Source organism: Puma concolor, chromosome A1 (genome assembly GCF_028749965.1).
Source record: "Puma concolor isolate L17-30 chromosome A1, mPumCon1.1.hap2, whole genome shotgun sequence".
NCBI lineage: Eukaryota > Metazoa > Chordata > Mammalia > Carnivora > Felidae > Puma > Puma concolor.
In genome coordinates this window covers 171,140,022-171,165,514 of record NC_141667.1, presented here as the reverse complement: position 1 = coordinate 171,165,514, position 25,493 = coordinate 171,140,022, and the positions used below count along the sequence as shown (strand labels likewise).

The 25,493-nt window shown below is 38.9% G+C and overlaps 2 protein-coding genes across 8 annotated transcripts in view; one reads left to right on the top strand and one right to left on the bottom strand.

The window, feature by feature from the left end:
- Nucleotides 1-25,493, top strand: part of UBAC2 (UBA domain containing 2) — a 258,006-nt gene that overhangs the window by 106,177 nt on the left and 126,336 nt on the right. For 6 of the 7 annotated variants that reach the window (XM_086709033.1, XM_086709026.1, XM_086709063.1 and 3 more), the window contains 3 exons: nt 7,714-7,841; nt 10,068-10,187; nt 10,903-11,012. In XM_086709033.1, coding sequence (XP_086565159.1) covers nt 7,714-7,841; nt 10,068-10,187; nt 10,903-11,012 — 358 coding nt within the window. Of the gene's footprint in view, nt 1-5,890; nt 5,937-7,713; nt 7,842-10,067; nt 10,188-10,902; nt 11,013-25,493 lie in introns of those variants that run through there. The other variant, XM_086709054.1, reaches the window with a different exon arrangement.
- On the bottom strand, nt 17,357-21,571 carry GPR18 (G protein-coupled receptor 18). The gene is made up of 2 exons (XM_025924519.2): nt 21,330-21,571; nt 17,357-18,569 (listed from the first exon to the last, which is right to left on the bottom strand). The coding sequence occupies exon 2, from the start codon at nt 18,534-18,536 to the stop codon at nt 17,541-17,543; it is 996 nt and encodes a 331-aa protein (XP_025780304.1). The 5' UTR covers nt 18,537-18,569; nt 21,330-21,571; the 3' UTR covers nt 17,357-17,540.

The following is a 25,493-nucleotide window of genomic DNA, read 5'->3' as shown; positions in this document are numbered from 1 at the left end:
CAAAGTGTATTTGTCTGTTCCTCCCACAGGGCTTCTTTTCTGTGGCCACTCGAGACTATTGAAGGATGATGGATAAAAATGCTTTTCTGTCTTCCCTTGGTCATGGTTCTGAGATACATTCACAAGGCTTCTTAGAAAAAACTGCGGATCAAATACTGGTCAGAAACATCTATTGCTTGTAGTGGTGCCCAATTTGATAATGAATCCTTGCACTGACTCTCCCTCCCTATCTGATTCCCCATGTCCTTAATTCCTGCTCCCTGGGATCACATTCCAAAATACACCGCCTGTCTATAAACCTTTGTCTTGCCCTTTACTTTCAGTGGAACTCCAAGACATGGACAGGTAGCTTCTCTTTGAGTCACAGTTTTCTTGTGTATCTACATTTAGAGAGGGTGGTTTCTACCTCACATGATTCATTCACCAAATACACTGAAACATGACTGTGTGCAAGGTGCTGTTCTGGGCGTGGGAATATATCAGAGAGCAAGACAAACAAGGACCCTACCTTCATAGAGTGTATATTCCGGTGAAGGAGACCAAGAAGTAAACAAAGAAGGATTTCAAATAGTGAAAAATGCTATAAAATAAATAAAACAGGATGATGTGCTCCAGAGCAATATATGAGTTATAAGAGAAAGCCAGTCTGAGGAGATGCTATTTGAAATGGGGACTGAATGATGAGGATACACTGGACTTGGGAAGAACATTTTGGGTAGAGGGAGTAGCAGCTGTAAAGGTCCTGAGGTGCAAGTGTCAGGAGCGAGGTAGTACACATAAAGTGCTGTGTATAGTACTTTGCTCTTAGTAAGCGCTCAATACATGTTGGATAGAATTAGTAGTAAGATTTGATCAAGGAGACAGCCTGTCATTAACTACACAGCAGTATGTGGCCAGTTTTGTCTCATGAATTGACAAAAAGTGACTTCGTAAAATAAGCAGATAGTTGTACAGGATGTGAACAGTTATGTGGTATATTTTTCTTTATTGATATGGTGAAGTACATTGAGTTGCTTTGCATTCCTGGTATACCACTTGGTTCTGATGTTTTATCCTTTTTCTGTGTAGCTGAATTCAGTTTGCTGACATTTTGTTGAGAATTTTGCATCTCCGTTCCTGAGATATCGTCTTTTGTTTTAATGTGTGTCTGGTTTTGGTATCAGTGTAATGTTTTCATAAAATGAATTGGGAACTGTTCTGTCCTCTTTTTTGTGGTGGAAGAATTTGTGCAGAATTGGTACTCTTTTTTTCTTAAATACTTGATAGAATTTTCCAGTGAAGCCATCAGGTCTGGAGTTTTCTTTGTTGGAAGACTTTTAACTAAGAAATTAAATTTCTTCATTTCTGTGGTTCTATAGAACTATTCAAGTTACCCAGTTCTTTTTTGAGTGAGCTTTGGTAGATTGTATCTTTCAAGAAATTTGTCGATTTCATCTAAGTTGTCAAATAAAGGGACAAAATATCATTTCTACTATTCTCTTATTTTTTAAAAAATTATTTGTGCTAAAAAGTACATACATGAAATTTACTATCCTAAACATTTTTAGGTGTACAGTCCACTGACATTATGTACATTTTACAATGTTGTGCAACTTCTTATTATCCTATTAATGTCTAAGGGATCTGTAGTGATGCCCTCTCCTTCATTCCTGGTATTGGTACTTGTGTCTCCTTTTTTTTTTTTTTTTTTTTCTGATCAGTCTTCCTAGAGTTGTATCAATTTCATTGATCTCAAAGAATCACTTTTAGTTTTATTGATTTTTTTCTCTGTTACATTTTGGTTTTCTATTTCATTGACCTGCCCATGTATTATTTCTTTTGATCTACTTGCTTAGGGTTTAATTTGCTCTTCTTTTTCCTTTTTTTTTCTTTTTAAGTTTGTAGCCTATATCATTATTTGAGAACTTTCTCTTCCTGTATAAGCATTTAATGCTATAAATTTCCCTCTAAACACCTCTTTATTTTCAGGCCACAAATTTTGCTTGATTGTACTTTCACTTTTCATTGTCGTTAACATATATTCTAATTTTCCTTGTGACTCCCCTCTTTGACCTAGATACTATATATGTTATTTTCTAATTTGGGGGAGATTTTCCATCCATCTTTCTGTTGTTTTTTTATTTCATTTCAGAGAGGAAGAGAAAGGGAGAAGGTCAGAGGAAAAGAGAGAATGATAAGCAGAATGTTAAGAGAATGTCCATGCTCACTATGGAGCCCCATGTGGGGCTCGATCCCATGACCCAAGACACTCAACTGAGCCTCCCATTCGCCCCCTGTTATTTTCTAGTTTAATTCTCTTATAGTTGGAGAACATACTTTGTATGATTTTAATTTCTTTATATTTATTGAGGTGAGTTTTATGACCTGGAACATGATCTTTCTTGGGGAATGTTCTAAATGCACTCGAAAAAAAAATGTAATTTGCTGTTGTTGGGTGGAGTGTTCAATAAAAGTCATTCAGGTCAAATTGGTCGATGTTGTTTTTCAAGTCTTATGTATTTTCACTGATTGCCATAAGAGCATATCGCAGACCGCATAGCTTAAACGACAGAAATTTATATTCTCACAAGTTGAGAGGCTGGAAGTCCAAGCTCAAGGTGTTGGCGAGTTTGGTTTTTCCTGAGGCCTTCCTCCGGGGCTTGTAGGTGGCTGTTTCCCTGTGGGTTCACATGGTCTTTCTTTGTATGTGTGCATCCCTGGTGTCTCGTCTTCTTAGGTCCCGACTTTTATGGCTTCTTTTATACCTCTTTAAAGGCCCTGTTTCCACATAGAGTCACATTGAGGGTTGGGGTATATGAATTTTGGGGGGACACAATTCAGTCCGTAACACTGATTTTGTCTTTTATTATCTGTAGCAAGAGAGGAGTGCTGAAGCATCCAACCTGGGATTTATCTGTTGCTGTTTTCAGTTCTATCAGTTTTTGTTGTATGTATTTTGAGGTTCTTCTCAGCTTTCAAATTCTGTGATTCACTGTGTGCGCCTCCCCCCCCCCCACGTTTTATTATGAAGATTTTCAAACATGCTTAAATGTTGAAAGAATGGTACAGTTAACACGATGGACCTACCAACTTAGATTCTACAACATTTTCTTGTATTTGCTTTATCACATATCCATCCCTCTGTTTATTTCATCAGTCTATCTTATTTTTGTATGTATTTCAAAGTAAGTTGTAGCACTGTATCTCTAAACGCACTAAACACTCTTAAACATGTCATTAATTTGAATTTAATAATTGTTTAAAGTTCTTTTGGGGGGGATTAAAATTTTCATATAGTGAAATGTACACATCGTGAGTTGGTTGTACATCTTGCTGTCCATAGTCCTATGGTGTGGGATTTCTGGGGCATTTGTATATTGTTGCTTTGTGCATAGATTTTGGGATCTTGATTTTGCTCATCTTAAGAGGAGGACTTACAGATAGAGTTACCTGATTTAAGTTATCAGATTTGTATTTTTAGGGGTTTGTTTAGGCCAGAATTAAAATGATTGTATAAGTAGGATCAGTTATTAATTCAGTAAGTATTTTATTTATTTTTGTCTTGATGTTTAATTGTTGTAAAATATACATAACATAAAATCAACATCTCAGCCATTTTTAAGGGTACAGTTCTGTGGCATTAAGTACATTCACATTGTTGTTGTGCATCTATCTCTTGAACTCTTTTCATGTTGTAAAACTGAAACTCTGTAACCATTGAACAACTCCCTATTCCTCCCTCCCCCACCACCTGGCAACCACCATTCTACATCCTGTTTCTATGAGTTTGACTAGTTAGGTACTTCATATAAGTGGAGTTATATGGTATTTATCTTTTTGTCTCTGGCTTATTTCACTCAGCATAATGTGTGAAAGGTTGTCCCTCTTGTAGCTTGTGTCAGAATTTCCTTCCTTTTCAAGAGGGAATACTATTCTGTTAAATGTGTAGAACACATTTTGTTTATCCACTTATCCATCGATGGACACTGGGTGGCTTCCACCAGTATTTATTGAGCACCTCTTATACATCAGTCACCTTTCATTAAACAGACATTTGTTGACTGCCTTAAGGGGCCAGGGCTTGTTCCAGGCAAGGGGGATACTGCAGCAGTGAATATATCAAAGTTGCTGCCTTGAAGAAGCAACACACAAAGAAACCTATTTCTTGATTCTAAGTTGCATTTTTCATATTTTAGTGTTTCTAAAACTGGGTGAATTTTATAATTGATGCCATCTTAGAATTTTGTAAGGCAGTGTTTCTTTTTTAGTGACACCTAAAATAATGGTTTATCTTACAGTTTGAATCATAGGTTTGATGAATCACTGTTTAATAAGTCAGTTGTTGATAAGTGCTATGAAAAAAATAATCCAGAACAAAGGGGATAGAACGTTAGTTACATGGGGTATTCACAGATAAGGTGACATTTGAGCAAAGCACATGTTCAGTTCAGTTGATTTTTTTTTTTTTTTCTTCAAAGTGAGACTTCCTTAAGGATGCAGTGTGCTGGTTCACATTCTGCTGCAAACTTCATACCTCACTGTGTGACTGCTAGCAGTTCGTGGACTGGTTACTTTGGGTAGCATTGGTGTAGAGGGTAAAGCGCTGGCCAAGTGGGGATAGGGATGGGGGTTTGGGAATATTCTCAAGATGGGCCTAGGTCTTGTACACATAGGAAAGGCAAGGATGTTGGAATTTCCTTCCTTCCTTTCTCTCTCTCTCTTCTCTTTCTTTCATTCATTCATTCATTCATTCATTCGTTCATTTATTTATTTCGAGGTAGGGGGCAGAGGGAGAGAGAGAGAATCCCAAGCAGGCTCTGTGCTGTCAGTGCAGAATCTGACATAGGGTTTGATCCCATGAATTGTGAGATCATGACCTACCTGAGCCAAAATCAAGAGTTGGACGCCCAATGACTGAGCCCCCCAGGAGCCCTGGGATTTTCCATCTTAGTAACTGGCAGCAGTTTTTCCAGTTGCTCAGAACAAAAACGTTGACTTCTCCATTTTGCCCATACTTTACACCCAGTCAGCCAGCAAATCTTGCCTGCTGTGCCTTCAGAGCATATCCTAGCTCTACCAGTCTTAGCACCCCTACCTAAACCACCATTGTGCAGGCCATCCTCACCCCTTCCTGGATTATCATGATAGCTTCCTAAATGGTCTCCTTTCTTCTACACTTGCCTTCCCATAATCTCTTCTCAATATAGCCACCAAAATGATCCTTTGAAAACATGACTGATAATGTTATTCCTCTCCTTAAATCCCCCCAAATATCCTGTCACTCCTAGAGGAAAGGTTAAAGTCCTTATGCTGGCTTACAGGGCTCTGCACTGTCCACTACCCCATTTCTTTGACCTTATATCCTGCCTGTCTGCCTTTTGCTTCTTTTGCTCTCAGCTGCCTTTGGCATCCTTACTGCTGCTTAATCGTACTGAGCATGTTCCTGTCTCAAAGCTTGCTGTTTCTCTGCCAGAAATACAGTTCCCCAGATACCTGCAAGGCCCACTTCCTCAGGTCCCTGCTCAAATGTCACCATATCAGAAGGGCCTTTGAATCACCTTATGTAAGACAACGCCCCTCTTTCCCATCAGTACTGTGCTTTCCCCTAAATCAGGATAGGTTAGGTCATGCTGCGGTGGCAAACAACTGCAAAATATTGGGTACCTTGTCGTTTTAACGACAAGTTTTGTTTCTCACTGAAGGTACTCCTCTGTCACCTGGGAGGTCTGCTCCACACTGTCTTCACTCTGGGATCCGTCTCCTAGCCTAGCTGCCATCTTGAGCACTGGCAGAGGGAAACACCATTCACTGCTCTTCAAGTATCTCCACAGGAGTGACATCTATCACGTTTACTTGGCCAAAGCAAGTCATGTTGTCATACCTAACTTCAGCTAGGGGCAGGTATGAGTGGCTAAGCAGTCTTATCATGTATCTGGAAAGAGACCAGGAAATCCATGGTGGGTAACACCACCACACTTTTTATCCTGCTTCATTTTTCTATAGCATTTGTTTCCCTCTGACACAATACATAATCACCTAGCTTTGTGTATTTTCTTTTTTCTCCTGTCTAGGCCACAAAGGAGTGGGACTTTGTCCATCATTAATTACTGCACCCCAGGGTGTAGGATCATGTATGTTTATAAGAGGTGCTTATTAATTTTAGGGCATGGTTGAAATAATCAGAGGTCATCATTTATTTCTTCACTTGGTGACATGTGAGTCAAGTCAGGAGTGTGGAACAGGGAGGTTTGAGGAGAGGGGAGGAGGTCATATGAAAATGAGAAGTTGGAGAAAAGCAGTAGATTGCTGGTTGGTGGAGAGCGTCCACTGAGGTTTGAGACTGTGGACCTGCAGGGAAATGTTGCAGCTCAGCCGTACGATTTCCTCCAGTAACATCAAGCTGCTCCTGAGCTGGCAAGGTAGGGGCAGGAATGACTGTCAGGCCCATTTCATGAGGATAGGTGGAAACCCAAGTTGAAGAAGGAAACAGGATCCTCGCTGCCCCTTCAAGGGTGCAACTCTATCACCCCTACTCCGTCTTCTGCCCTGTCAGAAAGATGACGGAGCTTCCCTGGGGCAGAGGAAGCCCTTTCTCCTGGGTGGTGAGAGTGTGGTGGCAAGAGCCGTCTCCCCTCTCTGCATTCTTCGTTTCACTTGCTCCTCATATGCTTTTAAGGTAGATTCTCTTCCCTTCATTTTGTAGGTGAGCAGATAAAAGCTTAAGTGGCTCAGGATAGAATTTAGGTTGGTCATGCTCATAGCCACAGTGCTCTTTCGTACTTTTGAGATGCTAGGCAATGAGGAACTCTCAATTTTTAGATTCCCTGGAGCTTTGATTGCAGCTGGGTCACGAAGACAGCACGTAGCTCCTTTTACTAATGGTTCCAATTCAGATGTGTGCAAGACCTTACCAGAAAGGAAACAGTTGGTCATTTTTATATGCTTAAATGGGTGCAATAACCACATTACCAACTGTAACTAGTAGATTCACTCCCAGGAATTTCTCATGAATACAGTTAAAGTATACTTGACACAATCTGAGAATGTTGCCATCGGTGATACTTTCCCTTGGCCTTACCTGTTGATGATCTGAACATTTCATACGTCCAAGGAGCTGTGACAGGCTGTACCTGGAAACAAGGGTGCAGAGTGGGGAAAAGCCCCTGAGGGTAAAATGGTTCACTGGGATTGATGGAGGAAGTGGCCATTGAGCTGTAACTTGAAGGCTGTATAAGACTCAGACGCGGCTCTCAGATGAGAAACTGACTTGGGCCCCGGTAGTACCCATGGGGGAAAATCTCAGCATGCCACTGTAGTCAGCAATGGCAGCACTTTTAACTGCCCTTTAAATTTTTTAAATAAATGTTGATGTGAACCCCATGCATGCTTGGAGCTAACTGGTCAATTTAATAGAAGACATCCTCCTCTATTTCTTCACACTTCGGTGACTGTTTTCTTAATGGTGGAAGTTACTGGCTGTAAACTTGGTTTGGTCTCATGTAAAAGCCAAACAACAGTGAACCCCTGCCAGCAAATTCCACGTGTTTTTCCGGTGCCCTTTGATCACTTACCTCTGCAGGTACAGGTTTTGAAAATACATGTTAATAAGAACTAAATTCCAGAGTTTGCAAACTTGGTCTTCATTGTAATAGAAGTGAATTCTCTTACTTTTCACCCAGGTAGTTTTTTAAATCTTAGAATCAATCATTCTGAAAGAAGTTTTCTTTCTCCTAGATAAGGCCCCTCTGTCCAAGGGTCTTTTGCTGGTCCCCAGTGCCCTGTCCCTCTTGCTGGCCCTCCTCCTACCGCACTGTCAGAGGTTCTTCGTGTATGACCTCCAAGCCATCAAGGATGACTTCCAGGTGAGCTCTGTTCTATTGGTCTGCGGGAGGAGAGGAGACAGAACTTTTTCTTGACTTGCTATTTCTTTTCTGCTATTCTTAGTCCCTTGAAGCCTCTAAATTTTTAACAAATGATCATTTATTAATATTCCATTAGCAAGTAAATTTTCTAGTTTTATATTGCTATTTTCAGGAAAGCAGATTATAATGAAGCAGTTGCAGTATATCCTTTTACTACTAGGCATGTCCCTTCTCACTTCTTACTCATGGAAATGCAATTTACAATTTCAAAAGAAAAAACAATGTTAAATCTGGGTTTTTTAAATCATTAGTATGCATTCTTAACATTTTTGGAAACATTTTCATACTTAACATTTCAAAATTTTATATTCAACGTTTGAGTATTGATCAGATGATTGAAGCTCTTCCAGGTCTAACAGATTGTGAATCTATGAATTACTTTTATAGTGGTGGTTATATCAAGTAGGAAATTTCCCTTGGGTTTTTGCTTCTGGGAAGAGCAGAACTCTATGGCTTTTGAGATTTATGGGCTGGTCTCATTGAAAATGCTGCTGCTGGCTCTTGTGTGTGAGTCGGGAGTGTGAAAGGGACGTTCTTGCACCAGTTCCAATGGAGGAGCTTTCCCCATACCACCAGGCAATTCTTGGACACCAATTAGGTGTCCTCTAATTCAGCCAGCTCCTGATACTGGCTGGAGATAGTGTCGTATCTCACGGGTTAAGGATTCAGTCCCACAAGGCTGCCTCCTCCTCCTCCACCATGCAAAGCCCAGATTGTTACCTGTGCTTCTGACCAAGTGGCAACAGATTAGGGGTTACCATGATCTCCCCTTTGGACACCAGATGCCAGTTGCAAGTCTAAATTGTTACTAGTACTTAAGACTGACTGGCTTTAAATCAGAGCCCCATGACCCCCTCCCAGAGTTCCCATGACCCCCTCCTCAGGTTTGATTAATTTGCTAGAATGGCTCACAGAACTCAGAGAAACATTTTTACCTTTGAATTACTTGTTTATTACAAAAGGATAGGATAAAAGACACAGATAAACATCCAGATAGAAGAAATGCAATGGGCAAGGGATGGGGTAGGGGCACAGAGCTTCCTTGGTCTCTCTCAGGCACCTTGTGCTCGCCAACCTGGAAGCTCTCTGAACCCTGGCCTTTTGGGTATTAATGGAAGAAGCTTCATTAAATCATTGGCCATTGGCAGTTGATCCAGATTCCAGCCCCTGCCTCTTCCCTGGGAGGTCAGAGGGTGGGACTGAGAGTTCCAACCCCCTAATCCTGAGGTTGGTTCCCCAGGCAGCCAGCCCCATTCTTAGGTGCATCTATAAGTCACACATCGACATAATAAAAGACACCCTTTATGGCCTTCATCGCTTAGGAAATTCCAAGGGTTTAAGGGCTGTGTGCCAGAAATGAGAGTACAAGACCAAATCTATATTTCTTATTATAAATCACAATATCACAGTGTTAGTGCAAATTATGGCATATAACCTACCACCTTTTCTTTGCTACATACTTGAATAACCATTTTAAGCATAATACTCTACTTCTGGAACACTGAAACTTTTCTTCATAGTGATATAATTAATACCTTTGTAAATGTTGGAGCTCTCAAGTTCCTCTGAAAGTCTTTCAGTTATTTATCCAAACCACTGCTTTCTGTCAGAATATAATACAGCCTCTGTATTGTTTCAGTTGCTGTAATGCACTGGTTCTTGACCCTGGCTACACATTAGAATCACCTGAATAAACTAACCCTCCTCCCACAAACACACGTACACATGCATGTACTCACTTATACTGATGCCAAGTCCTCACCCTAGACCAACTGAGTTGAAAAATCTAGTGGTAGGCCTGGGCCTTGGTGTACTTTTTAATAAGACCCCCCAGGGAATTCTAGTGTATGGCCAGCCCTGAGAACCACTGTTGCAAGGGAACAGAAGGGCCCTTTGGCCCTCAGTTGGTACCTTTCTGATTTGCGGGATTGATTTGGTTTATCTGGCCAAGTAGGCAAAAGTCCCCTTCTAATGCTCCACTTTATGGGCATCTGTGCTCTAAAGGTGGCGACCGCCTACATGGAGGAGTTTTCCATTTGTGTGTATGTCATTATTTTCATTAAATTAGAGCATTGAAAATAAGCAGTATGAAGTAAATGTAATAAATTTGGTAAGGCAGAGATCTAAACAAATCTTACTCTTACTCTGTTTTAAATCCCCATTTAGATTTGGAGGTTGATATGTGGAAGAATAATTTGCCTTGATTTGAAAGATACTTTCTGCAGTAGTCTGCTTATTTATAATTTTAGGATATTTGAAAGAAGATATGGAAGCAGAAAATTTGCAGTAAGTTTTTATGTATTTTTCCTTTGCTACTTAGGTACTGGAAAAAAATGTTTTTGTTTTCTTACTTTTAAATAGTTTTATTTTGTTTAGCTTGGTGTTATTATTAACAGTTATCTTTTAATTATATGATCTTCTATCTGATTTGGAGCATGACTATTAACCAAGGAATTTTAAATTTAAGCCACTAACATAATAAAATGATAATGATAATAGATAATATCAGATGTGTATGGGCAATAAAAATTTTTATTAGGATTCTGACTTTAATAACATTTTAATCACTTATTTTGCTTAATGGTTTGTATGGTACTTGTTAAAAATAAATCGTGCTATAAATATTTTTTTTACCATATTGGAAATTATGGAAGTGTTAATGCATTTGACCAATATGGCTTTACTCCCCCGTTCTGAAAACTCTGTTCTAATAAAAACAAATATTAAAAAGTAATATAGAGCTGGTTCTAATTAAATAAATGTTAGTTTATTTTTCAAAGACTCCTTTCGACACCACTTAAAAATTTTTTTTAATTTACTTTTAATTTATTTTTTTAAAGTAGGCTTCACGCTCAGAGTGGAGCCCAGTGCGGGGCTTGAACTCATGACCCTGAGTTCAAGACCTGAGCGGAGATCAAGAGTCAAACGCTTAACTGACTGAGCCACATTGGCACCCCTGAAAAGACTCCTTTCAATAATGTTCTTCCTGTTTTATTTTTAGTCCTTTTTGCTGGGTTCCTGGGTTTTGTCGGCCTTGGTTGACTTCATCCTCGTTGAGGCTGTGTGGTATTCCTTTGGTATTGCTGCAGCTGGGAATTTGCCTTCTGGATTGTAAGTAGCCCTCAAAGATTAGCTTAATAATTACTTAAATCTGATTTAAGTTAAGTGACTGTAAATCAGTAAAAGAATATTTTAAACTCATAGATGTAGTAAAATTGATTTTATGGGTAAAAAAAAATCCAATGTATACTTAGTCACATTTTCATTATGTTCTTGAAACAGAATCTGTTTTATAGTCTTTTTTTAGAGAATTTTAAATGAATTTCCTGTCCTGGTCCAGAGGAGAGAATTAATTTTGTATTTTTATCGTGAAATTTTGTCTGTAGTTTTGTGAAGTAATTAAACACAAAAATACAGAATTTAATTAGATTAGGAAATAATTTGTCTGAAGTTAAGCTTCTGAAGAATGATGTTTTTAAAAATTTATATTATTTAGATATTTATGCCAAAGAGAAAGCAAAGTTTACAACTTTGTAGCCAGACTGCAATGTCTAACCTAACTCAGAGTTTGTATGTGTGTATGTATATATGTATGTATGTGTGTGTGTGTGTGTGTGTGTGTGTATATATATATATATATATATATATGCTTTCATATTGTATTGATCTTCTTTAAAAACAAAACAAAAAAATCGTTTATGAAGTAACTAGTATCTAAAAGTAGAGTTAGCACATGTAGATAACCTTAAACTGTTGTGGAATTAAGTATCTGAGAGATGAGATACTGTGAAATAAAGATCAGATATTTAAAATTCTGTGGGTATTAACTTCTGCCTTATTTTAATTTAGATGCATGTTTTTGAGGACTGTTTGGATATTGTATATATCTTAATTCAGATTTGCTTTGCTTGTTTACATTAAAAATACAGCTAGTGATCTAAATGGCCTTCATGCATATGTTGTTACTATTTACAGTGTAGCCTTTATGGGGATTTACTTAATTATAGTCATAGTCATTAAATGAGCTCATTAAATTAGCTATTTTAATAATGTGTGATTCTGAATGATATCTGAATGGAGACAGGTAAAGTTCTGTGTCAGAGTCAGATTGTTACACAGTTTTGTTGAGTTCCAGGGGTTGTAATTATGATCACACTGAGAGGTTTGAAGTGATTCTTCTGCTTTTGCAGACAATAGTGTAGTCATCAGGGATGATTCCATGTTGATTCAGAAAAGCGGCAGTGTTACTAAATCATTAGTTTTCCCCAAACATTTCTTATCTAGGCCAGTTCTTTTTGGTTCTTTATACAGCCTCCTGAGTTACGGAAATATATTGGAAGACAGCATGAATGTTAATTTTGCCATCACCTGAATGAGAACATATTTCTCTTTTCAAATCAGGAGACATTACAGTATGGCTTTTTAGAGTCTTGAAAGCTTTCTCAAACAGACTTCTTGGAACATAAATCTTTATTTCAACAAACTCTGTATTTTGTAAATACATCTTTCATTTGATGGTAGCGAAGCATCAAAAGCTCAGGAGAGGAAACTTCTCTTTTTGTTGTCAGCCTGCTTTATAATTTGCAGTATTTTTCATGTAACATCTCGTTACCCTTTTTCTTTTCCACCAATGCCAAATTTATCTGCACTCTCTACAATTCTTCATTTCTATTTAATTCTCTCTTTTTTAACCTCACTATTATTAAAACTTCTCCTATAAATGTCACCAGTAACTCATTTTTTTTTATTTTTTAATTTTACGTATGTATTTTTTTTTTTTTTTTAATTTATATCCAAGTTAGCATACAGTGCAATAATGATTTCGGGAATAGATTGCAGTGATTTATCCCCTGTGTAACTGACTAATTTTTAAAGCCAGTGGCTTATTTTCAGTTGTTTTATTTGACCTTTCAGTAGCTCATACATAGTTTTGACCTCCCATTATTTCATGAACTAACCTGCTCCCTCAAGCCCCAGCACACTGTTCTCTGCTGGTCCTTTTTGACCTTCTCTACTGCTTGTGGCTCACTCCGGGCTTTCTTGCCCATTCCCATGACTTCCTTCACAGTTAACATCTGTTGTTTGTGTCCCAGCTATTTCCAGTCCATGTTCCTCTCCTGATCTTGCTAGAGTTATATTTCCTGGTGCCTTCTACGACTCAGAGAAAATTTGTCCTGTTCTGGAGCTCTCATCTCTGGGCTTCCATCCCTGTTGACAGCATAGGGCCCGGGTCCTGTTAGTTCGAAGTCCTGTGTAAATCACTCATTCACCCCATCTTCTCTCCTCCTGCTGTCAGGTCAGTCTAAACTCAAATCTTTTCCTGCCTAGATTTTTGTAGCAATTCTCTAACTAGTCTTCCTATTCACTTCAAAGCATCCCATGCAATGTTGTCAGAAGTTAATCCTTCCAAAATGCAAGTTTGACCATGCCACTCTTCCTTTTAAAATCCTTTAAATCCTCATTTCCTTCAAAATAAAAATCAGACTCCTCCAAGATGGCATCGCAGCAGCCTGGAATAGTGGGAATGCAGAGACTTTGCCATCAGATATGCCAGATTTGAGATTCCAGCTCTCTCACGTTATTACGTGTGTGTAATCTTGAGCAAGTTACTTAAATTCCATTTCCTAAGCTCAGTTTATAGATGACCCTCGTGTAAATTGAGGGTCAGTACTGTATACTTCCCAGGCAGTGGAAAGAATTAAGTAAGCTCTTTCATGCAAACATCCTAGCAGTAACAACCTCACACTGATTTTCTTCTTTCTCTTCAAATCCCTCATAGTCTGGCCCCAGTCCTGTGTCACTTCGTCAGTCACTCAGCTTTCTTAACATGCTGTGTATACGTACACTCATGCCTGCCTGCTTGGTTTTCTTTCTGCACCCTGCTGCCCTTTGGCATGAGTAATTGTCCTTTTATGTGTATTCCAATAACTTTATTAAGATCCCTAGCATTTATTACATTGTCATTGTCATTGTCATTATTACCTGGGCCTTCTATGCCATCCTTCTGGCTGTTTGAGGGAGGACTGGTTTTACTTGATGTACTCATGGCCTCACGTTCTGTAATGTGGAAGGGCTAGTCTTGATTACAGTGTAGCCCCACAAAACTATAAAGTAAGGTCTTTGAACCATAGGCCTGTACATTTCTTTTTCTAGTGCTCTGCATAGAAATTATACGTAGCATCTGATACATTCTCACGAGTGTTGTTTGAAATTCAGAAAATGTGACCATTATGTTTTGAAAGTAAAGATAGGTCCATTAAAAGCTATGTATGTCAGATGCTTCTAGTACTCCTTGCCCATCACACACCTGTCCTTGTATACCCATTATTTTTTAGTTGTTAGTATTTACATGTGGACATTATATTGTTTCTCAGAATCAAATGCCTCCAGAATATGTGAGTTTTTACACATCATGTTAAAATGTATCTGATCACATCACTTAATAAAATTATTTTGTAATTGTGTTGTAGATTATTTAGTTTTACTGTGGAAACCATAACATACATTTTCACTTTGTATCAACAAAGTTTTTCACTGTATTTTTTTTTTAACTGGGTTCCACACCCAATGTGGGGCTAGAACTCGTGACCCTGAGATCAAGAGTTGGATGTTCTACTCACTGAGACAGCCAGGCACCTCTTTTGATGTATTTTGTGCTCCCAAATTCAGTTCTTCTCATTGAGAAAAACCATTGCAGAGAACTTGCCACTTAATAAATTACATAAGTGGCACTTGGCTGGCTCAGTCAGTGGAGCATGTGACTCTTGATTTGGGGGTTGTGGGTTTGAGTCCCATGTTGGGGGTACTTAAAAATAATATCTTTAGGGGCGCCTGGGTGGCGCAGTCGGTTAAGCGTCTGACTTCAGCCAGGTCACGATCTCGCGGTCCGGGAGTTCGAGCCCCGCGTCAGGCTCTGGGCTGATGGCTCAGAGCCTGGAGCCTGTTTCCGATTCTGTGTCTCCCTCTCTCTCTGCCCCTCCCCCGTTCATGCTCTGTCTCTCTCTGTCCCAAAAATAAATAAACGTTGAAAAAAAAATAATATCTTTAAAAATAAATACAATTTTAAAAATGATAAATACATAAGAACAGATTAGACTGTATAGTTGAGAGTAGGCTATGACTATAAACCTATAAATCTATACATAAGTTACAGGAGTTATTTCCTTTTTTCCAGAAATAATGATTTGTTTAAAGATACTTACTATCTTTAAGATATTTGTTAAGGTATCTTGCTCACTTGACTGTCCAAACCAAAAACTTCAAGTAGTTGTCTCTTTGTTGAGAAACTACATCTCAGTTATCACCTTGATTCCTTTATCTTATGTAGCTTTGAGAATGTTTATGTTCTGTGAGCTTGTTTGCTTTTTATTACTGAAAAAATTGGTGGTTGACATAACAGGAACTTGGTTTGTAGGCCTGGTTCTTCAGCTGAGCAAGTCACATAACCTCATTGGACTTTAGTTTCTTTATATATAAGACTAGAAGATCATCTAAAGGATCTTCTAGTATTAAAACTCTTTTTTATGATTAGACTCCTTTGTGCTTATCTTTTTTTAAAGAATATTAACTTACCCATGTTAATTATAGAAATCCATTTATAACTAATGCATTTATTTGATTCTTAGTCCCAATAGGAGGTGATCATCTTAAGAGTAATGAAGGTGATTTAGCAGGGAGGAAGTTATGGCTGGCTTATTTGCGTACTTCCATAATATTTAGAATAATATACACTTTACAGATGATGGTTCACTTCCTTTTCTTTTTAAATGGGGAAGTTACGGGCACCTGGGTGGCTCAGTTGGTTAAGCGTCCAACTTCGGCTCAGGTCATGATCTCACAGTTCGTGGGTTCGAGCCCCGTGTTGGGTTCTGTGCTGACAGCTCAGAGCCTGGAGCCTGCTTTGGATTCTGTGTCTCCCTCTCTCTCTGCCCCTCCCTTGCTCATGCTCTCTCTCTGTCTCAGAAATAAATAAAATATTAAAAAAATTTTTTTTAATGGGAAGTTACTTGGTTGTTACTTTATTAGGGGAAATTAAATGGCAAGGCTAGGATGAGAATCCAAGGTCCCTGACTTGTGCTGTTATACTGTGATACACAGCCCAGGAAAAAAATCATTCTCCCGTAGTGTGATGTTTGATCACGTAAGAAGCTTAAACTATATTGGAGAATGATAGTTCACCATACAGCAGAAATTTCATGTCATAGGAATGAACTTGGGTTATTGGGCAGAAACAGGGTCTCGGATTAGGTCTCCTGCATTAGTTGTAGGTAGAGTATGGTGCATGGTAGGCTCTCAGTGTTTACTGAATGATTATAGTCTGTTTCCAAAAGAAAAAAAATTCCGAGTAGGGGAGGGCTGCTGACACTTGCCTTTGCAGGCCCCTTCAGGTGATTGTTCCTGCTGATTTTGGTCTGTGGCAAGTAACAGTGATGGGTTGAACATAGTTGTTTGTGTAGGAATCCTGGAAGTTTGGTGTTTAGAACACAAAATGTTGTAAAATTTAGACCACCAGTCCTGAATATAGATTAAACCAAATGAAGCTTTGGTTTTGGTTTAATAAAATTATAATCTAAAAATTTTTTATTTTTAATGTTTGTTTACTTTTGAGAGAGAGAGGCAGCATGAGTGCAGGAGGGGCAGAGAGAGAGAGAGGGAGACACAGAATCCGAAGCAGGCTCCAGGCTCTGAGCTGTCAGCACAGAACCTGATGCGGGGCTCAAACTCACAAACCACAAGATCATGACCTGAGCTGAAGTTGGATACTCAACCGACTGAGCCACCCAAGTGCCCATAAAATTACGATTAAAAAAAAAAAAAATGTCTTTAAGTTTATTTATTTATTTTGAGAGAGAAAGAGAGCCAAGAGCATGTGGGAGGGGCAGAGAGAGATGGGGTGAGAGAGAATCCCAAGCAGGCTCTACCCTGTCAGCACAGAGCCCCAAGTGGGGCTCAAACTCATGAACCATGAGATCGTGACCTGAGCTGAAATCAAGAGCTGGCCACTTAACCGACTGAGCCACCCAGGTGCCCCTAATCAAATTATAATTTAATAATTTAAACCATTTTGGGGGCACCTGGGCGGCTCAGTCTGTTGATCATCTGATTTCAGGTCAGGTCATGATGATGTGGTTTGTGAGTTGGAGCCTCACATCAGGCTTGCCGCTGTCAGTGTGTAAGCACATTGCCTGCTTCGGATGCTCTGTTCCCCTCTCTGCCCCTCCCTCACTTGCACTCTCCCCCCTCAAAAAGAAAATTTGAAGTATTTTGAAAAGAAGGTGGATTTTTTTTCCTACTGACTTTGTAGAAATCACGATTCCCTTGCATGTAGAATTAAATCCAAAAAGTTGTCAACTATGTATTTAGATAAGGCTTGAATATGAAGTACAAACTGGATATTTTTCTCCCAGTAACTCAAGAATATGTTTTATACAAGTTTTGAAAATAAAAATAATGAGTTCATGAGAATACTTCAGAATATTTAATTATGTTGCCACAGTAGTAAGATCTTGCAAAAGTGTTACATGTGGTTTTTTTTTCAGGAGGGAAGGGACTTGGTAGTATCATACAGAATATCCACTGGCCTTAGAGTAGTTAGTAAAGTGAATATAAAGAAATTAAAGACCAAAACCTTCTTTTCATTCATAACATTTCACTGTTGACATTGCTTAGTGACCGTAAACTACCTGATCGGAAGCTTTTTCTGCGCACACTCCGAAGGTAATTGCGGTAGAGCATGACACTAATAACTCGAGCCTGAAATTGTTTTGAAACAATGTAGTAGAGAATCACATCCAGACAGGTGCTGAGGTTCATGAGGAAGGTGGTAAAGGCCCCCCAGGGATTGTAACTGTTCTCCTCCCCTTCCAGCATCAGGAAAGCAAAACAGATGTGGAAAGGCATAAAGCACACGAGCACCTGCACCACGAGTGTGATGATGATCCTTATAGACTTCTCCTTGACTTTTGGTTTCAGCTTAGATGTCTTCCCATGAAGGAGACTGTGAATAATGATCAAATAGCACCCAATCATGATGAACAGAGGAATCAAGAAAAAAAATATGAGCCGAGTGAAGTTCAACATGTTAATAGCTTTTAAGTGGATGATGTCAGAAATCTTCAGGCAGGTGGCGGGGGTGGAGGCTTTATCTGGGTCTTCATAGAGCAGTAGGAGCGGGATGGTGGTCGTCAGGGTCATTATCCAGATTCCCACACATGTTAGCACGGCTTTGCCTGTGTTTTTAAGTTCTTTGGCATATTTTGGCTGTACAATGGCCATGTATCTGTCAGCACTAATAAAAGCAAAAAGCCATAGAGCAATACTTGGATAAAACACCGTCAGAGCCCCAAGAATCTGGCAGAAGTACTCTCCAAATGGCCACTCACCTCTTGCGTAATAAAACATCCGAAAGGGTAAGCTCATTATAAATATTAAGTCCAGTAATGCCACATTCATCATATAGATGGTTACAGTGGTTCTCTTCTTGGTGGTACAACTAAAAACCCATAAGGCAGTGGCATTAACAAATAATCCGATTATGAAGATACAGCTGTAGAAGACAAGGGCTGCGATCTTGTATTCTTCTGGGTGTGAGGTGTTAGAAGGGCCAAGTTGAGCTTGATCATGAGGAGTGGTCATCTTATAGCTTGTTGGGGGAATAGCACCTAGAAACTGCAAAATAGTTAAGAAGAATAGGAATAAAACCCTTTGTTGAAAAGTAAATGCTTAAAACTCTCATACTTGACTTGGCATGTCAATGGATTTTAATTGTGAGAGTATTTTATGTTGTAGAGACAATATATGTGTCTTAGTATTTATTAAGAAATTCACGTCTTAGGTATTATTACTAATATGCACCAACCTATTAAAATGGTCTGGTGTGTTATAATGCACTGGCAAATTTATTTTTTCTCTCTCTGCTCACCTCGCGTCTCCCGTAAAGAATAACCTTTTTAAAAATGATTTTTTCCTGTAGTGTGAAATTGGGTAGCAAGTATTCTTATAATAAACATTCTTTGATTGGGACTAACTGGGAGAAGGCCATTCTGAATTTTGAAAATAGTTTGCTACTTTTTACCATTGTTTAAATATTTTGTGACCCAGGTTAATAATGTCCAAATAATGAATTTTTACTCATTAAATATAGTCTTAATATATAAGATGTGCATTAGAAAACCAATATAAAGGAACCATGTAAGTATCTAATTCACAAGAATTCTCATTTGAGAGCAGGGACTTTTCATTGCTGTATTCCCACTGCTTATGGAGCCCACAGGAAATGCTCGATAAGAAAATGTTTGCTGAATTGATGGAGTGAAGGAAGGACCCACAACAGCTACTTTCCACTATGTCAGTGAAGACTTGCTTGGTTGGTCATTAAACCTATTTTTTTTTTTTAAGTGGAAACATTTCTTCATAGTATTATGCTGTCTCAGTTATTGTAGGTCTAGAAACAGCAGTATGTTGTGCCACAGTCTACAGATCAGGAACCTGACTCTTAGAACAATAGATGAGCTCGTTTTTAATGCACAGCTGGGAGTCCCTAATGCTGTCCTCTAGATGGTGTTTATTACCAGCATCCTAGAAGTGGATGTTGTTGATGTGCACGGAAGCTAGTGTAGTAGCTTTCATGCCCTCACTCTATCTAGATACAGAAACTTAAGTATATTTGTCAAATTAAATGTAAAAAGGAATATCAAAGGCAAATAGTTAATTAGAAGTCACTCAATAACTTTATGTGTATGCAAAAAGAGGGTCCATTTCTAATGGAAAGGAGTTTAGTTGTGATTGTAAATATCATTGATGGGATGCCCCTCAGAGTGAGACTTCGATCATCCTCAGTGCAACGTCAACAACAGTGATTTAAAAATAAGCTCCCTTGCAAAGAAATGGAATCTTGTGGTCTCCCCTTGAAACATGGAGGTGTAAGAAAAGTTTCCATCAGAAATGTCACTTTGCACAGTGGGCTGTCTCTGATTCAGCCCCGAGTCTCTCTCCAGTGAGAGCTGTGGGGGTGGTGAGCAGTCCAGTTAGTGGCATCATGGGCTGTTGATAATTTAAAATGAATTTGAGCAATTGCTGTGGACACACACAAGGTATGAGTTTGTTTTTCCGTTCCCACCCTCCCTCCCTTTTTTCCTTTCTTCTTTCCTTCCTTCCTGACTACAGCTAGTTTGCCAAGTATCTAAGTTAGATATGATTTTGGAATGGAATTCTGTGTATTAATAGCCTATACTAAAATTTCCAAATATTGGTGTGACTAGAATATTAATTTCTGTCAAATGAGAAAAGCACTACAGAGAGAAATTAAAACTCCAGTATCATACAAAGAAGAATAACTTTGGAGTCTTGACTCTTACTTTTACTTTTCATTGTATTTTTAAAAATGGTAGCAATTGTAATGTAAATGAAAATTTGTATCTTTTTTTTCTCTTTTGATATTGTTTCAGGACTCACTTCCCTTGTCCTCATCCCTGAATTTTGTCACATAAATTTCATAGTTACAAAGCCTTTTTGAATAAATCTTTTAGCCCTCGTTGGGCTCAAGCTGCTCTTATGTCACCAACACTTGTATCCATTTGCTTTAAGGTTGAAAAACTATGTGTGATGCGTGTTTTAAAGGCATTACCAGATAGGTCATGCTCTGTACACACAGATACATTTTTGGATAAATATTAAAAAGTGATTGGCTTTCAAGTCAGCATTTCAAAAACTTTAGATTCAGTGATTATCTCTAGTCTTTCTTTTTTAAAAAGCATTTGAGGGGCGCCTGGGTGGCGCAGTCGGTTAAGCGTCCGACTTCAGCCAGGTCACGATCTCGCGGTCCGTGAGTTCGAGCCCCGCGTCAGGCTCTGGGCTGATGGCTCAGAGCCTGGAGCCTGTTTCCGATTCTGTGTCTCCCTCTCTCTCTGCCCCTCCCCCGTTCATGCTCTGTCTCTCTCTGTCCCAAAAATAAATAAAACGTTGAAAAAAAAAAATGTTTAAAAAAAAAAAAAAAAGCATTTGAGTACATTTTATGAAAGTGTGACAACAGTGTGGAACCAGGTGACAAAGGCTTGTAAATATACTTAATGATTTATCATCTTAGCATGTTCCTTAAGTTGAAAAAAATTACATTTAATGTAAAGCAATGTTGAATACAAATAAATCATTAATAATGCAGGAAGATGACAGCACAACCCATTTCAAGGTCCTTTGCCAACATAGTTTCCATAATGTATTATTAAAATGAGACAAATGATTTTGAAATTTAGTAAGTACAGCTTACTTTTTTTTTCTGTCGCCACCATACAAATTTATTACAATATTATTGACCGTGTTTCCCATGCTGTACTTTTCATCCCCATGACTTATTTTATACCTCTGAAGTATACCTCTGAAGTATATAGCATTACTTGGTGATAATCTGTGATGAAATTAAATGCTACTTACCTTCTGCCCATCAAAAGGCTGTGTTGGAGAGGAACTTTTTTCATTATATCCAGTAATGTAAAAGAGAAATCTTGTGTTAAAATAGCTCTTTCTGGAAATGATGTGTCTAAGAAATGCAGTATTTCTTTTGTGTTAGGCCCTTCTGTTGCTTCACAAAGTTGTTTCAAATATAATGCCTGGTAAAGGAGTTGGTACTTGTTCGGCTGTAGTTGCTGCTTTGTCTCTTTCAGGAAGTACTGTCTGAAATAAGGCTTTTTCAACTTATGACTTTACCCTGGATGTGGTTTCTCTCTTTCACAAGTGATTTGTTTATGAAGTCATGCTTAGCATAAGCTCCCTTTGAAATGATGGCATATATTTTAAGAGAATTAAACAAAAAGAGGAAAATATATTGGGTTCATTTACTTTGATGTTTAAAGTCTGCATCATCTATTGAAAGAGAATAAGATTTTAAAAATATTTTTAGAGAGGCGGGGTGAGGCAGAGAGAGAGGAGAGAAATCCCAAGCAGGCTCCACACTGTTAGCACAGAGTCCAATGCGGGACTCCATCTTAACAAACTGCGAGATCATGACCTGAGGTGAAATCAAGAGTCCGGACGCTTAACTGACCAAGCCACCCAGGCGCCCCAAGAATGAGATTTGATGTTGACTAAGATGGGATTCATAGTGTAGCTTCTTCACTTTTTAAGCTGTGTGACTTTGTCTAGTTACCTAATCCCTCTGAGTCTTTGCTCCTCCTTAGTTTCTGTACAGTTAGGATAGAGATAATACTCATCTGGTAGGATTGTGATGACTCTAAACCAGAAAAATCCCAAGTGTTTAACATAGTACCTGGCAGTTGGTACTAATTTAGATATTCCTAAACAGAGTTAACCCTTTTCTACCAAGTTCTTGAAATCATAAAATATCCACTTTTGCTGTTAAAATATTTCTAAGTGGTTAAAATTGGAATCTCATTTATTTGCTTCTGCTTTGCATATACATTTATCCACATAGGTTTGCTTTGTTTTTTGGTCCACAGTGCATCATATCCCTTTTCTGTCACATGGAAGTCTAGAAATAATTCCTTTTGTATAAACATTACTAAGAAATTTTAAAATTACTAAGAAAGGACTGGAATTCTTTAGTGGATTAATTTACATATTGGGAGTATTTTAATCTAGGAAGGGAAGTGAAACCAATGGAAAGGGAAGTGAGCAACCCCAATCGTCGCCTGCCTCATTACATTAAATTTTTTACTTTCTTTTTTCTTAAAAAAAAGTCATCATCTCATTTGCTTGTCTTAAAATTTTACTTTATTTTTGGTTATGCATGATTTGTCAGGTTTTGAAACGTACATGAACTTAGTTTTTTATTTTTATTTTTTTAATTTAAGACAGTTTGAGGGCCCGTGTGCTTTTTGTCCTTAGATAAAAACTGTAGTAAGTCTGTGACTTGAGGGTGGATCAGCTCCTTTCCCTCTTCCTCTCGTTTCAGTCATAGGAGACCTGTTGCGTTTGCTCTTCTTGCCTTTCCCGTGCTGTCCTGCCAGCCCGAGACGCCCTTACCACTGCACTCCCATCTCTTGGCTTGGCCAGCTGTCGTTCAACCTTCAGGTCTTAGTTTCAGTGCTGCCTTTTCCAGGAGATTTTCTCTGACCTCTGAAGCTGGGTCGGTTCTTCACCCCAGTAAGCTTCTTTAGTGCTTGGTATTTCCCCCTGTAGTGGCTTGTGTTTGTATTCTTGCTGAGTATTTCCTTGCCTTTTAACCTCCACTACATTGAGCTTTCTGGGGGTTGGCATATGTTGTAGATGGGCACGTGTAGCAAGCATTTAATAAATATTGGTTGAGGGTCACCTAGGTGGCTGTCAGTTGAGCATCTGACTTTTTTTTTTAAATTTTATTTATTTTTGAGAGAGAGACAGAGACAGAACTTAAGTGGGGGAGGGGCAGAGAGATGGAGACAGAATCAGAAGCAGGCTTTAGGCTCTGAGCTGTCAGCACAGAGCCCGATGCCGGGCTCAAACACACAGACCGCGAGATCGTGACCTGAGCCAAAGTCAGATGCTTAACCCACTGAGCCACCCAGGTGCCCCGAGTGTCTGACTCTTGATTTTGGCTTGGGTCATGATCCCAGGGTTGTAGGATCAAGCCCTGCATTGGGCTCTGCACTACACGTGGAGCCTGCTTGGGATTCTCTCTATCCCTCTCTCTCTACCCCTCCCTCCTCGTGCTGTGTTTAAAAAATTAAATTAAATTAAAAAGTTTAAAAAAATAAAAATAAATATTGGTTGAACATGTGACTGAAACAGTAGGTGAAGAAATGGGAGTTTTAAGGGAGTCGTGGGTGGATCACTGAGCCCAGTGATGGCATCAGGGACACTTTGGCCAACTTATGGGAGGGAACTTGCCAATCACAAGGCAGATTTGGAGACTCAGGCACTGGGCAGTGACCCTCCTCTCCTCTCTGTGACCCCTGCAGTGCTTCATCATTCTCTGTTCCAGGCCTTTCCTGGCCCGTAACAATACCTTTACGCTAGAAAAGTCTCACAGTGAGAAAAAATGCCCCCAAACCAATTGGCAGCAAGTTAACAATGGATCAAGAATTAAGCTTCCGTAGTGTCTAGCTTGCTTCTTTAATACTTGAGCCTAATGAGTTTTTTATTCAGATAGAAGAATTTACCTCATTCAGGGACTATTCACGCAGCTATGATTTCCTCACTTATTTCGGAATAGGAGTGAAAGAGAACTTTTTCACCTTGCAAAAGAGGGATTTCACATATCCTAGGGGATTCACTTCCCTTCATTTTATGAAATAGTCTTTTTCAGTTCCATTTTTGAATTCTGGTTTAGATGTTATAAGCCTTCAGTGAGTATTTTAGCACTGGAGCCCAGTTTTTGAGCGAATGTAGTTTAGTTAGGCCAATTTCATATAGAAAGGATGTAGTTATTAGATTTATACAGTAAATCCCTATAAAACATGCTCTGCATTAGAGGGTTGTCTATACCACAGAATTGTATTTCCTGTTCTTGACGTATTTCTGTTTATCACAGCACGTGTAAGGGGGAGTCTTGTTCTAATTGCTTACCCCAGTATTGCAACGAGGGGATCACTGTACTTGTTTGTATTTCCCCGTGTGGGTGACCATCAGGCCATTGCTACAGAAGACTGGGGTGGATAGTGGACAGCCTGTCCTCAAGAAGAGGGTTGTGAGGGAAGTGAGGGGTGCTCTGAACTAGTGCGGGGGGCGGGGGTAGCTCTTACTGTGTGGCCTTAATGGTTTCCCACTTTGAGGTTATGGAATTTCTGTTCCCCTACCTCTCTCTTTTTCAAACTTGTATCTAACAGACTTCTTTGGCTTTTTGTTTGTTTGTTTGTTTGTTTGTTTTTTGTTTTAATTAGGGATCTATATCAAATAGTGTTTTCTGGATAAAGAATATTGAGATACTATTTGTCTAAATCTGTTTTTAAGAAAAATGTCAGCACCTTACAGCCATCCTCCTTTTCTTTTGATTCCCTAAATTGTATTATAAATTTAGCAATTCTCAAATTCCTTTTCCTTGGCAACTTTTGTGCAGTTTAAAAATTTTACAGACATATAGACAGGTAGTTACTTACAGCAAACAAATTGAACCCAGAAAACCAAAGTGGTATATAATTCTAGGTAAAGTAGATCTAAATCAGCAATGAAAGTAGAGTTCCTTAAAGATGTTAAGGATTCTCTCACTTAGAGGATCTTAGGAGAAGGCTGCTACGTGACAGTGACATTAGTCCTGGACCTAGTGAAATCCTGCAGGACCCCAGGCCAAGAGTTGGCAGTGTGACATTTCACTAATTGACTAGAGTTCCAGTCGGAGTCCTGAGGACAGCTGATTGAGTAGAACTCTGTGGTTATCGTGAGGTACATAGCGGCCTTCTATAGACTCTGGTCTCACAGTTAAAGGAACTAGTGCATTCCACCAACCGGGACCTCTTGGTCATTGATGGTGAGAGTTTAAATTTGGAAAACTGTTGGTTATTAAGTAGTAAAATGAAGATACATATACCCTATGACTCAGATTCCACTCGTAGGTAGAAATGCATACTCCTGTGTATCAGAAAACCTAGATAAGAATGTTCATAGTAGTATTATTTCCAGTAGCTGTAGGAACAACCCCATTGTTCAGCTATAGAATGGATAAAT